General features: G+C 50.8%; 1 protein-coding gene across 4 annotated transcripts in view; it reads right to left on the bottom strand.

Moving 5' to 3' along the window:
- PKNOX2 (PBX/knotted 1 homeobox 2) overlaps positions 1 to 14,501 on the bottom strand; it is a 283,491-nt gene that overhangs the window by 61,445 nt on the left and 207,545 nt on the right. For all 4 annotated transcript variants that reach the window (XM_036494843.2, XM_058664060.1, XM_058664059.1 and 1 more), the window contains one exon: positions 143 to 282. In XM_036494843.2, coding sequence (XP_036350736.1) covers positions 143 to 282 — 140 coding nt within the window. The remainder of the gene's footprint in view (positions 1 to 142; positions 283 to 14,501) is intronic.

The following is a 14,501-nucleotide window of genomic DNA, read 5'->3' as shown; positions in this document are numbered from 1 at the left end:
GAGGGATTCTGGGTGCTAACTTGATTGAGAAAAGGAGGTTATGAAGAGCAGCTATTGGATACGGTCCAGCCTGGATTCTCATCTCCAGCAGCTGGGCCTTAGGCTACCTGGTGGCTCTGAGCAGGGCTAGGGCGTCTCCTACCTGTACACAGCTCGCTTGTCAGCCTCCAGCTGGGCCTGGGGATCAATGGGGGCACTGGGCACAGGTGTGCTGGCAGCAGCTGAGGGTGCAGAGATGTGGACAGCCTGGGCCTTGGAGGGTGGCTGGGCAGTTGCCGTCATCTGCGGAGAGAAGAAACGGGAAGTGCTGGATTAGCACAGCCAGAAGCTGGTTCCCAAGCTGGATTGCGATGTCTCCCTTGCCTTTGGTGTGGTCATGTAAGAGAATGTGCTTAGTGTTTACGTGTATGTGTGCTACAATTTAGGGTCATCCGCAACCAGGTGATGCCCAATACACCTTGAAACGGGTGATTCTTCGTATGCATGTGCTGACCTTTGGCCAGAAGTGGAAACAACCAAATAAGGAAACATTTTTTTCTTTTTTAAAGATTAATTTTATTTTTATTGGAAAGTCAGATATACAGAGAGGAGGAGAGACAGAGAGGAAGACCCTCTGTCTGCTGGTTCACTCCCCAAACTGCTGCACCAGCTGCAGCTAGCTGAGCTGAGCTGAAGCCAGGAGCCTCTTTGGGTCTCCCACATGGGTGCAGGGTCCCAAGGCTTTGGGCTGTCCTCGACTGCTTTCCCAGGCCACAAGCAGGGAGCTGGATGGGAAGCAGGGCCACTGGGATTAGAACCGGCGCCCATACATGAGATCCCGGAGTGTACAAGGCAAGAACTTTAGCCACTGAGCTACTGTGTCGGGTCCAAGAAAACCTTTGAACCATAGTTATGAATCCTTGGGACAACTTGAATTCGATGACTTTGGAGGGCAGATGAGGAGAAGCAACCGAGTCCGTTCTCATTTGGACACAGGTTTGTTTATTTGCTGTAACACTTCGATGGTTCTCATCGACCAAGTGTTTCTTCAAATTTGGTTTAGCTGGACCCTTGAAGGTAAGGAGAGTTTCATGGACAACAGAAAATTTTTGCTCTTGGTCATAACAAATAAATACTTAGGGCAGAGGCTTTTGTACTGTGTTATATGATTTTGAAGGTGCCTCAAGGCCTCCAATTTTGTGCCAACTGGAATACATCCATTGGCTTTCCTAAGATTTTGGTTGAAGAAATGGCTCAATAGCTTTACATGTTTGAAAACCATCATTACAGAGTTTAACACTTTTACCTATATTCCCCAAATACATCTCTGAAAGTGTGAATGGTGGCAAGCCTCAAGTATTCTCCTACTTCATTCCGTACGCAGTCCCGGATAGCTCCTTGCACACTGCGTTGAAGGGTTGCATATAACTGTCTGCCTCCAGGGCCCAGTGCGGTAGCCTAGCAGCTAAAGTCCTTGCCTTGGATGTGCCAGAATCACGTATGGGCATCAGTTCTAATCCTGGCAGCCCTGCTTCCCATCCAGCTCCCTGCTTGTGGCCTGGAAAAGCAGTCGAGGATGACCCAAGGCCTTGGGACCTTGCATCCACACAGGAGACTTGGGAGAAGCTCCTGGCTCCTGGCTTTGGATCCGCTCAGCTCCGGCCATCGCAGCTACTTGGGGAGTGAATCATTGAACGGAAGATCTTCCTCTTTGTCTCTCCTCCTATCTGAATATCTCACTTTCCAATAAAAATAAAAAGGAAATCTTTAAAAAAAAAAAAAAACTGCCTCCTTCTCTAAGCCTTGCCAGTACCCAGATGACACATCCAATTAGCAAGCATGTTTGATGCTTCATGAAAATATTTGTTGAGAAAATGATTGAGTGAATAAATGAATGACTATTCCTTGGAAGAATCAGTTGTCTGACAGCTGGAAATGTCTCCCATGCGTGAAGGCTTCTGCCATCCGGAAGAACAGTGCTGCACCTGTGTGAAGACGAGCACAGGGCTGCTGTTGACAAGCCCTCCAGCAACTGCAAGCACTGTTCACGGAGACGTCACCTGTAGTACCACCTCTGTAGACAGAACATAGCTCCTCTGCCTCTCGCTGTATGTGCGTAGTCCTCACCACGTATCATGTGAGGTATCTTTATTTTAGTGCAAAAAAGATGAAATACATGGACAGTTTTTCCAATAGGAAAGTGAGTATTATAATACTCATTTCCTGTGGCCTTTCTGAAGACCCCTCATATGCATACATTTCAAAAATTTAATTCCATTTTTGCATAAACTTTTGGAGATACTCCCTGTATCCCTATTGGCTTATTTATTTTCTCTCCACTTGTGACTAAAACTTAAGCTTGGGGTTATATTCCTAATACAATCTGTTGCTAGCAGGTGTTCAAGATACACATGTTGAATCAGTGAATTAATGAACAATGAGCTGAGACAATAAACAATGATGAAAGAAGCATATTGTATTTTACTGTCTCATTTTTGCCACTGTTGGCTGAGCCGAAGGACTTTCTCAAACTCAGGGTGTAAGAAACTGCACATAACTTCACGGTGCCTGCAAGCCAGCAGACAGTTGCTGAAATGGTAAAGTCTCCCTCTGATTAGCCTTGACTTTGGGCAAATCCTTAACTTTCCTAAATTCCTAACCTCTCATCAGTAGCAAACTGATGACCTTTTAGGATCTGTGAGTATTAAAGAGGTACTATAAGAAAGAAAAGAGAAGCAATCGTTTCAGTTTTCAAAATGGAGAAAGAAAACAGTAAATGCTGTCCATCTGGGCCAGACTCATCTCCTCACTCATTCACTAATGCAAATGGTCATTGCTTCAGATACCTGTGAGTTCCTACCATGTACCAGGCACTCTGCTAGGCTCAGGGGCACAAAGATGAGTGCTTGCTCTCATGGAACTCGAGTTCAGGAGGATGTGAGGTAAGTGACCTAGGCAAGGTCATGGCACTTGTGAAAACACAGAGTGATGAGGCCCACTGGATAACTGTGAGGATGACAATTAAAGGAGAGCTGTTGGTGTTGGGGAGCTTCCAAGTAAACACTACATATACCTCCTTAGTCATCTTCTTTAGCATTTTATCAGTGATTCAGGGAAGGTCTAAAGAAATTCTTAGCACATTAATGGATGACATGAAATTCAAATCCAAAAAAGCTTTGCACATTTTGACAACAGACTGGACCTAATTATGATTAATTTTCAACCCATAAGTTAAAATTTAACAATTCCAACTGTTTGGCCAAAGAAAATGGCTAATATTATTATGGAACAAAGTGGAACATAATTTAGTTGCTGTGTTTTAGTTGACATTGGCTCAGTAGATCCAAAGTGGAATGGGTTTGTCAATAAAGAGAAATCAACAAATATTGCTGGAGAATGCATTAGCAGAATCACAGTTTGTGGAGTGAAGAAGCATTTAGCCCTGCCATGCTCTGATTAAACAAGAACGGGAAAGTACATTGAAAGGAGAGTTGAACAAGGTGCTGAAGGGCTCAGGCCCTACATCCTAAAAAAATCTGAAGGGACCTGGAACGCATAATCAGGAGTTGGGTAGCGGGGCAGATGGGGAGACATAACAGCTCCCTTTGAATATCTGAAGGAAGATGTGAGTTGATGTGCGCTCTGCTGTGTATGCCCCAAACTACCAGACCATAAGCCATACATTAAATTTGCAACAAGAAGACAACTGAAGCAATCTTCTCAAGCTGGGGATCTTTAAGGCTGCAATAGGCTGCCTCTGCAGGGTGATGCTACTGCAGGGATTGACTGACCTGCTGGGCCAGGGGTTGGGTTACAGGACATCTGATGCTCCCTCCAATACTGACAGGCTCTGACACCGTCAGATTCCTTGCTAATCACCGCACAGTTCAGATGAAAGATGGATCAGATTGGAAAAGTGCTTTGAAAACTCTGAAGGGCCCCAAGAAGGGAGGGGTGGCTACTGTTATTAAATCCAACATTTCCAGAATGTACTTCAGGCATAAAGCAAGGCACAGCTGTGTCTGCCCAGCTCCTCTGAGGGTGAAATGCAGGGTGGGCTGGTATGCTCTGTGCATTTCCTCGTGTCCTTGAAGGACTCCACTCAGGGCTTCTGAGGATGAGCTGTGCCTTTCGCCTCCCCCTTCCCAGGCTGAACTCTAGGGAGAGGTGCGGGCAGGCCCTGCAGGGTTAGAGAGGAAAGCACAAGGATGTAAATCAAAAGTGGCCGCTTGCCAGCATCCCCAGAGGCCCCAGTTAGAGGCTGTTGCTGGGGGGAGGACAGGATGAAGAGAGCAGAGCTGGTCTGAGCAGGACCATGCCTCAAATTTATGTGGCTCATGGGGGCCAGCTCAGCAAACTCTGCATTTCTTCCAGGCGTGGAGGATGAGTGTTTATCTCCAGGTGGACTTCTTGTTCCAGCCAGAAATCTGTTTCCTAAAGAGCTGGAGCTCGAAAGGAGAGATGACCTGCAGCTGTGCGCAGGGGTAGGGCCAGGACCTGGGGTCACTGGAGGTAAAAGCCTTGAGAAGAGTACTGAGCAGCACAGCCTAATGAACGGGGGCAGAGAGAGAGAGACTGGGTGCACAGGGCAGGTGTGGCTACTCCAGGGCAGACACAGGCTGCCTCATCCTGGCCTGAGAGCCAGTTGTTCAATCTTCAGGAGCTCCGCATGTTGGCTGACATCCCAGCCGCAGCTTGAAACTGGCCAAGATTCCCACTTACACCATGGAATTGGCAAATGTTGTAAACCATGGCCTGTCCCAGTCCCCCCACTCCCCACCCCAGAGAGCCAGTTGCTGAATATTTACTGGCCCATCACCAACTGCAGGAGATCTACCCAGAGAACTTTCTTCCGTTCCCTTCCATCCAGCAAGGGAAACCATTTGGCCTTCCAGTTTCCGGAGCCACTTGGAGCACTCTGGGCTGCCCTCAGCAGTCCCCTGTGCAGACCTCAGAGAACTCCATGGAGCCGCCTGGGCAGCTCGCGGGGCCAGGGTGGATTTCCACATCAGTGGAGACATATAGGTCTCTCCCTGTCTGCCAGGGGAAGGCTGAAGCACAGACAAGGACAACTGGAGTCCAGCAATGTCCTCACAGTGTGCGGGGCATCACGGAGGCCTATCTGTGGTCTCCCTGTCACTCTACCTTTCAAATAAATAGGGAAAATAAATGTTTTTGTTTTTAAAAAAGAACTTCCCTCTTCCTGCATCTGGGGGTAATGGGGTTGTAAGAGGCGAGATCTGGAGGACTGGGAGATGAGCCAAGCATGGAAATGAAGAGACTCTCCCGAAGTGATTTCAAGGTGCTAGGAAACCACTTCTTGGCTTGCTGGGTTGCCTGCATGGAGTCCTCAATGCCTCGCCCTTTTCAGTAACAGCCTTTTCTGGTGGTCCTGGAAGGGAGGCTCCACCTGGCTAACAAATACTTACAGAGACTTTCATGTTTGCACTGCCTGGTGCCATCAGCCCATTGCTACAGATGGGAAAACAGAAGGCTACAGAGGGAAAGGAACTGCTGGAGGTCACAATCAGCCCGTTTGAAGGCTGGAACGGGAACAGAGGGCCTTCTAATTGCGTGGCGCGAATTGGTGCATTTAACCACCTTTTCTTTGAGAAAGAGCAAGGATGGGAAGACCTTCTTCCTCACTCTGTGAAAAAGAAGGCAGAAGGAAAAGACAGTATGAAACTTCATTCCCAGCACCTGCTCTTGGGTCTCAGTCTATCCTCCCGTGCTCCCTGATGGTCCCAGCTTCTCCCTGTTCCTCAGTCAGCCTCTCACACAGAAGGTCAATTCAGACTCCCCCAGTGAAAACTCTGCCAGAGCCCATGCAGGAGGAGATGGGTAGTTTACTAATTGAAGGTGGCTCATGCTGTGCCGGCTTCCTTTATAAGACCCTGGAGACCTAGAGGCTGAGAAGAAACTCAACCACAAGGGGCTTCATGGCCCCTGAGTCCAAGACCCCAACTGAAGTCAGCTGTCAGCTCCCACACAGAGGTCCTTTCTGTTGTGCCACGTGCCTACCACTAACTGGGTGCATTTGCCTCTTACAGTATCTGTCCTGCCAGCAGGGTACACCCCTGGATTGGGCAGCCATCCACATCACCCCACAGGGAAGGCATGGGATGGGGCAGCTGGAGACAGCATCAATGACAAGTTCTGTCATCTTGAGCAAGGAACCCAGTTCCTCCGAGCCTCAGCTTACACATCAAGCCAATAGAGCTGATAACCTCTCTGTAGGGCTGCCATGAGACCACCGACAGGGATGCATGGCGGTCCTTGGCTTCCAAGGGCTTTGTTAGCCTGAGCCTCAGACTCCAGCCCCAACTGCAGAGGCCTCAGCACCTGCAGCTGCTATGCACATGCACAGGCATACCTCTCACAGGACCCCTTCCCCCCAACACTGGACAAGCAAAGCCTGTGCTTTCTCTGAAGGACAATCTTGAACTCTCCACCTGACCCGAGCAGTGTGCGCTGACCAGCCCAGGGCAAGGCCCTCAGCAGCTGCCCAGACCTGTTCCACAGGGGGCTGCTGAGGCTTCTGCCTGGCTGGGCAGTGCTTTCAGGAGCTGGCACTCTCTCCAGTGCTGGGGCAAGCCAGAACGAGCTCAATTTGCTGGCAAGCAGGAAACAGTCCAAAGACCTGGGAGGAGGTCAGGGCCTGAAGCTATTTGGTAAATACCAGGTTTGGCCTTGAACAGGTGGGAAGCAGCAGTGGGTATGGCCAATGTCTAGGGAGAGGCACAGCCCCTAGGGTACACCAGGCTTGGGTTGCTCCCTGCCCCCGAACGTAGTCTATTGGATGGCACCCCTCCTCTTTCTCTGGGGTCTTGGCCAGAGTCTGTCATGCCAGGCTGCCTGAACATGCCCAACGTTCACACCTTCATGTTTTTGCTCCCATAGCTGCCTCTGCAGGAAGAGTCCTTATTTCCCCCACCCTACCAGCTGCAGCCCCAACTTTCCCAACTCCTGATTCTCCATGTCCCACCACCGAGTGGGTAGACGGACTCGACCTCTGGTTCAGCCATACATGTGCCCAAGCTCCATACCTGCAGTGTTCTGGGTTCTTGATTTGTCATTTCCATGAGCAGAGGGCTGCCCAGGTCCCATGCCCTCTGCTCATGGGAGACTCCCAGTATGTTTGCTGAAAGACTGGATGTTAGGACAAATGAGGGAAGGAGGGATGACATGATGAAAGACTCCTCAAGATATCTCCCAACTCCGTCAACTCAGGGGAAGAAAAGACTTGCACGCAAGCTGGGCTGCCCCAGGTAGGTGGAAGAAAATGCTGGAACATAGGCCTAATCCCCACCATTCTGTTTGCAGGACCTACCAGGTGGACCAGAGCACAGAAGACCTACTCAGGGGTTAACAAGGGTGTGTGTGTGTGTGTATTAGTTAATTAATCTAAAACTGGTTATAGGCAGTAGTTTATAAAATATGGCTCATAATATTTTCCTTGTTGCTCATAATACCCATTACATTGTGGTGTAGTGGATAAAATCCCTGCTTTGGGTATTTATGGGCACCAGTTTGAGACCTGGCTGCTCTACTTCCCATCCAGCTCCCTGCTAACATGCCTGGGAAAGCAGCAGAGGATGGACCAAGTACTTGAGTGCCTGCACCACTGAGAAGACCCAGATGAAGCTCCTGGCTTCTGGCTCACCCCTGGCTGTCACAGCCATTTCGGGAATGAAGCAGAGGATGGAGATACCCCCTCCCCCGACTCTCCTTCTTTCTCTGTAACTCTGCCTTTCAAATAAATAAACACATCTTTAAAATGTTCACTGGTGTCTACTATACTTCCTGGGTGTTACTGATACAGGAGGTGATACAAGAGGGAGGTGATGGCCATGGAGTGGAGAGTTTAACCTCCCAACTTTGTACAGTTTCTCAGGATCTGACTGCTCCCTGGCCGTCCAGTCCATCTTTGGAGGGCCCTTGTCTTTGGACAGACTCTCAAGCCAGTGATCACCGACAGACCCCTGAGAAATGCTACCGGAATCTCAGCATGTGTATGCCTTTAAGTACGTGTGTGTGAGGGGGTGTTTCTCACTGGAAAAGCGTTTGATGTGCTTACTGTGGCCCTAATAAGAAGTAATTGAAGTCCCAACCAATGTGGGCTGCTGGAGGCATGCAGAGCATGGCACGTAAAACCGAGTCAGGACTGTGGGTGAGCAGACTGGAAAACATGCCTACAGTCTTCACAGCAGGATCTCCACCGCCTTGTCGGGGAGGGCGGACCTTTCCACGTCACACATGCAGAAACTAAGGTCTAACGATGGCTCAGAGCTTCACTAGCAGCCATTCTGTTAACCTAATACTTGCATCTTGGCATCTGGTCTCAAGTCTGCACTTTCCACGGGCAGTGCCCTGCATTCATTGCATAGATGCATGCGTGATAGAAACACTACAGAGGGACTGACAGCGTGATGCAGCAGGTTAAGCTGATGCTTGTGCCAACAACATCCCATCCTGTCTGCTCTGCTTTGGATTCAGCTCTCTGCTAACGTGCCTGGCAAGGCAGTGCAAGATGACCCAAGCGCCTGGGCTCCAGCTATCCATGTGGGAGACCCAGAAGATGCTCAGGCTCCTGGCTTCAGCCTGCCTCAGGATTGGCTCCTGCAAGTAGTTGGAGATGAGCTAGTAGAAAGATCTTGCTTGTGCTCTCTGTCTCCTTCTCTGTGTCATTTTCCTCGTCAAGCCAATAAATACACTTTTAAAAAAAAGCGTTAGTGCAACATTTCTTGCCTAAGTGTGTATAAGTCAGCAGCAGCAGGGCTGGATCAAGGCCTAGGATTCCTGACTTTCTTCCTCTGCAGATTTGTAACTCCAAGCACACTCAGTGTCCTGGGCTCTCTCTCACGCAGTCCCTGTCCTCGTGGCCACTGGGACACTGTAGCTCCTCAACCCTGGTGCTGGAAGGTGGCAGGGGGCGGGGCAAGGCTCAGAAAGTACTCTCAGTGTCACTGCTAGCTTGGATCACCTGCTCCCCGATTTATTTTTGGCTTTGTATCCTGGGGCCATTAACTATTTTTGTAACTGTTTAGGGCACTAGTCCTGCTAGGCCCCAAGGGAATAGACCATCAAAATATCCACATTTTTGATAAGTAGCAGAACTAAAGTAAGTCAGTTCATTCAGGGAAAACTAACAAACAAACAAACAACACACACACACACACACACACAAAACCCCTTCAATGTCCATACCCATGGAGTATTTCTTCCTAAACTTCCAAGTTGTGGGCCAGCCCACCATCTCCTTCCTGGGGAGTCCACCATTGGACCTGGAGGTCCATGCTGCCTTCCGCACAATGAAGAAGCCAGGTCTAAGTAGTTGGAGTTCAAGGATCTGTCCAGTTTAAAGACATGGGTGGTCCACACGGTCAGGGAGGGAGGTCACGGTGCACAAAGAGAAGAAAGGCCTCCCGAGGAAACACAAAAGAAAGAGAAGAGCCTGTTTTGATGACTCAAAGCCGGGGAAGGTGGGTCTCCCATATGGTCCCTGGGACGTCGCCCCCAGGGGCAGAGGCAGCAGTCAATCACAGCCACAGAAAGGACTCAGGGAACTTTCAAAGCAGCTGAATGAACTCTCCACAGGCAGCTGAGCAGAGGGCACCCCCTCCGCACTGCAAGGCAGGGGGCTCCAGCCCTTAAAGACATGAGAGGAATGTAAACGAGTGTGAAAACATCTGAACCAGCTTCTGCTCCTCACAGCTGCATGGCCTGGGTGGAAGCCATTCACAGCCGGAGGGTGGGTGGGTGGGGGACAGCCGGCCCCTTCTGCCTCCAGTTAATGAAACCAGCATGGGGAGCCTGGTGACTGATCAAAGTGCACGCAGCTTCCCGGGAATGGCGGTACCCCTGGCTGCACCATCATCGGGACTGCAGCTGGGACAGGCAGGGGTAGGGAGAAATGCAAGTCACCCCTTGGCAGAGCAGGTAAAGCCTTCACCCCAAATCTCCAGGGTCTGTCTCCTGTGGCGCTGGGCCCTATTCTCCCTCTGAGGGTTGCTCGAGGCTGCAGGGGGCCTGGACAACTCAGCTTTTGCCAAAGGGCATCAAGCTAGTGTGTCTTCCTTCTGCAGGGGGCATCTCACACTGGTAGCAAGGTGTGAGTTCTGACTTTGCCCCTCTTGAGTCTACAGTAAGACTGCCTCCTCAGGGAACTGGCAAAGCCTTTTTCTATCAGCCACCGGCAAGCCACGCTGTGTAGGCACCTCACTGCCTACCTGCCCGTTTGCTCCTGGTTTGCACTTGCAGCTGAGTACTCGACCTTCGGGGGCCGCACCTGGCATGTTGGTCTAGCAGCCTTGAAGCCTTCTGCTTTCCAGTCACTGCTCATACAGCCTCACACACTGGGGACACGGGGACAGAACAGCTAATGTCACTTTTGCTGACACAGTATGTGTCTTCTCCACAAGCAAGGGCAAAGACAGGCGTTTGAGGTATAGTGAGGTGGGGCATGTGGACAGCAGGGGAAAACAGGAGAGCTGCATCTTTGAGCGCATTCTGGGTAACGCCTAGAAGGGAGGACTTTGCTCAGTGGAAGGAGTCGCACACAAAGTGTGCTCCCAAAGGGTGGCGGGGGGGGGGATAGGCTTGAGTGGCATTTAGAGGTGGGGGCAGAGTACCTCAATGAAAGATGCAAGGGACATTCCAGGAGGGGGGAAAGCAGGAGCTGCTCTTGCTGGGGTTCCAAGAATGCGTAGGAAAAGGGAGCTGAGCCAAAGCAAAGCAAACACAGCTCTTGAAAATCCCATCTGTGTTGGACCCGGCGGCGTGGCCTAGCGGCTAAAGTCCTCGCCTTGAAAGCCCCGGGATCCCACATGGGCGCCGGTTCTAATCCCACCAGCTCCACTTCCCATCCAGCTCCCTGCTTGTGGCCTGGGAAAGCAGTCGAGGACGGCCCAAAGCTTTGGGACCCTGCACCCGCGTGGGAGACCCAGAGAAGGTTCCTGGTTCCCGGCTTCGGATTGGCACGCACCGGGCCGTTGCGGCTCACTTGGGGAGTGAAACATCGGATGGAAGATCTTCCTCTCTGTCTCTCCTCCTCTCTGTATATCCGGCTTTCCAATAATAATAAATCTTAAAAAAAAAAAAAACAAGTAATCATGGAGTCTTCCCAGAATGGGCTCAAAGAAAGCAGAAGGACTAGAGGCGACTTTGCCATTGTACTACCAACATCTCGGGCGTTTGCCCAGACAGTGTGACAGCATAGCCATTCATGCTTTTCTACTAAAATGGGATGGGAAAAAAAAACCCTCTCCCTCATTTTTAATAACATAATTCCCCAAACTTCAAAAATGAAATTGCCAAGTTACCAACTTGCCTTGCAAAAAATTTTCTAATTTATTATAAAGAAGTTTCCGGGGCTTGGGAATTTTTTTTTTAATGCAGATTCCTAATTTTCCAAAGTGAGATTCTCTTGTGCATTTGAATAGATTGTGCTCAGTATTGCTAGCCCTTAGCATACCTGGAACATTATTAAAACGATCGCACAGGTCTCAGAGGAAGGGCTCTGCTTCGTGCCTCCTTCGATTCTGGAGGCTTCGTAGCAGAGAGCCTGTCCATCTGCTGTCTGTGGAAGGAACCGAATTTCTGAGTAGGTGATGTAAACAGAATCTTGGCTGCCCAAGCCTTGAGCAAGCATATCACAGTGGCTCCAGAGTCATGGGAGCAAGGAGGGAGTGGCATCACTTCCTGCGATCCTGTTTAGGACAGGAGTCCCCTGTGTGCCCGGACCGTGTGCCTGTTAGGCCCTGTTTTCCTGAAGACCCTAAGCATCAGACAGCAGCTGGCTCTGAAGGGTAATGAGCAATATGAGGGCAATTAAGCAGAGGGTCCCTGGGGAGCTGGGGTGAGCCTGTTGAAAGCCAGGCAGGAAAAGAGGGTAGGAGGATCAGCCAAGCTCCCCAGCCTAAAGTAGATACACAGGGTGGGGACAAAGGCCCCTTCCCAAGCCAGTGGGCCTCAAAGAACAGCCTTTTATTCAAAAGTCAGACACTTTGTTCTGGGGGGTCCCCACACCCTGCCCCTCTCACCTACCTGGTGCCTGCCCGAAATCTTCTTGAGTCCCCAACCAGTTCAGTCCAGGGAGAGCCAATGGTCAGGAAGAGCCTAGAGTTTTAGCCAGGGCTACAAATATCACCCAGTCCTTGGCCTGCTCACTGCCCACACTCACACTGCAATTTCCTGCCTGACACTACTGCTCCTGGGCTCTGGGGCTTTCAGCAAACATGTGGCATCTCCCAGGTAGGCAGACCCTTTGCTGCAAAGGTGAATCCACTATAGTGAGGTCTTGGCGGCTCCTCAGAGGGTGGAGCCATAGGCTGCTCTGCATCTGGCTTTGGCTCTTAGGGCTTGGAGAACTGGCACCTTCCTCCCTCCATGACTAGAGCAGTCGGTAGGGGCATCAGGGGGACTGAGCACTTCAGGGTTGAAGCTGGGATTTATTAATTCAACATGTTGGATCGGCGTTCTTGGACAACTCAGGCCATTGCTACGGTGTTCCTGCTGATCCTCACCAAAGCAAAACTTCCAGGCAAAGCAGGCAAGCGGTTACCATTGGGATGTCAGTCCAGTGTTCTCTGACCTCTGGACCCTTAAGTAGGGGGGAGTGGGCTTTAGCCCCTGCCACCTACTAAATACAGGTTGCATCTCCACCTCTATTCCCCACGGCTGCTGCAGAGTTAGGAAAACAGCATCCAGTTACAGCAGACATAGAGCCAAAGTTCCTTCATTTTAACACCTCAAGGGTCCCCAGCACCAGCTGGGCAAATGAGGGAGCAGGTCTGTTTGTGCATAAGAGGGGCGGGCTCTTCCTCTCCATCATGGGTTCAGGGCATCCCTTCCCTTTCTCACTGTTGTCATTGGGCATCAGAAGGTCTCCACCAGTTGAGAACTTCTGAAATTCATCTCTGGAATTAAGAATAATAGGGGGAAGGGCCCTGAGCTAGCACTGGACACTGTAAACCTTTTGACTAGAAGAGCTGTGTAAATGCCAAGGCTGGCCCTGGGGTCATGCTTGGAGACCTAGTGCTGTGGGTAGAGGGTTTGCTGTATCTGAAGCTGGGCTGGGGAGAGCTGAGCCAGGGACTGAAGCTGCTAGCAGGGAGTAAGGTTGGAGCCTAAAGGATGTGTGCTCAGAGGTCAGTGAAGGCCAGTGAGTGACCAGGGTTTTTGTACTTGAGAGGAGTCAAGGGCTGTCTGCATACCAGGCGTGAGGGGCCCTGTGATGTCCACAATCTTCCCAGGTTGTGACAAGGATTTCTACAGCAAGTACACTAGGCTGGAGGCATCAGGGCTGTGGGATCTGACATGAGGCAAAGGCTCCCTTAGCCGTGCCTGCGTCTTAACGCCCTTTCAGGCTGCACAGCTCTTCCCTAAGCTCCAGGAGAAGAGTTGAGTTTGAAATTCTCATGAGTGAGGGATAGCAGAAAAGGGTAGAGATGATTGTTGGAGAAAGAGGGCGTGTGATGGCCTGGCACATGGTAGGTGTTCACTCATACGGACTAAAAGCATGAATGAATGAACAAATGAATGAATGGCCTCGCTGGGCACAATCACTCCCAACTACAGATGCTCCATAAACAACGAACGAATTCATGCTGAGAGTTCGGAACAGGGTGTGAAGGTGAAGGTCAGGGCGTGGAGCCTTCTGTGGGAGCACTCCACATTGCTCAAGGCCTCAGAAGAATCCAGGTGAGGGAGAAGCAAAGATGGCATGGAATGGACTCGAGGCCCAGGCAGCACAACCCTAACACTAACCCTAACCCTAGCCCTAGCCCTAGCCCTAGCCCTAGCCCTAGCCCTAACCCTAGCCCTAACCCTAACCCTAGCCCTAGCCCTAGCCCCAACCCCAGCCCTAACCCTAACCCTAGCCTTAGCCCAGGCCCTAACCCTAGCCCTAGCCCTAGCCCTAACCCTAGACCTAGCCCTAACCCTAACCCTAGCCCTAGCCCTAACCCTAACCCTAGCCCCAGCCCTAACCCTAACCCTAACCCTAGCCCTAGCCATAACCCTAGCCCTAGCCCTAGCCCTAGCCCTAGCCCTAACCCTAACCAAGCAAGGCCTGGCTTCCAGAAGGAACACAGGAGAGCAGAGAGTGACAAGATGCTGCTAGCAGGTGTGGTGGCCTGCTTGTATGTGGGAGGTGGTTTCAGAAGAACCCGAGTCGGGGCACTGTGTCCCAGCTAACGTGTGGAAGCTGGGAGCCAGCGGGGAGGGGTCGTAGGCACATTGTGGGGAAGAATCCTGGTTTATTGTAAGCTAGAAGCCAAGCAGGATCCTAAAGAGAACAAACCTTCTCCCTACAGGCAGAGGGGGACCATGCAAAAGAGCACAAATGTCTAATCAACAGGGCAGTTGGGCACCAAGGAGACTCTGAGTGGGACATTTCTCAGTCATAGGTCAACTTTACAGATACTTCGTGCCTGCATCTGCCAGGGACATGATATGCCTGTAAGGGTTCAGTTGGATTGACACCAAAGTCCAGGTCCTGTGGAGGCAGGGTCAGGGCCACT

Source organism: Ochotona princeps, chromosome 4 (assembly GCF_030435755.1).
Source record: "Ochotona princeps isolate mOchPri1 chromosome 4, mOchPri1.hap1, whole genome shotgun sequence".
Classification (NCBI taxonomy): domain Eukaryota; kingdom Metazoa; phylum Chordata; class Mammalia; order Lagomorpha; family Ochotonidae; genus Ochotona; species Ochotona princeps.
This window is presented reverse-complemented; position numbering and strand designations above follow the sequence as displayed.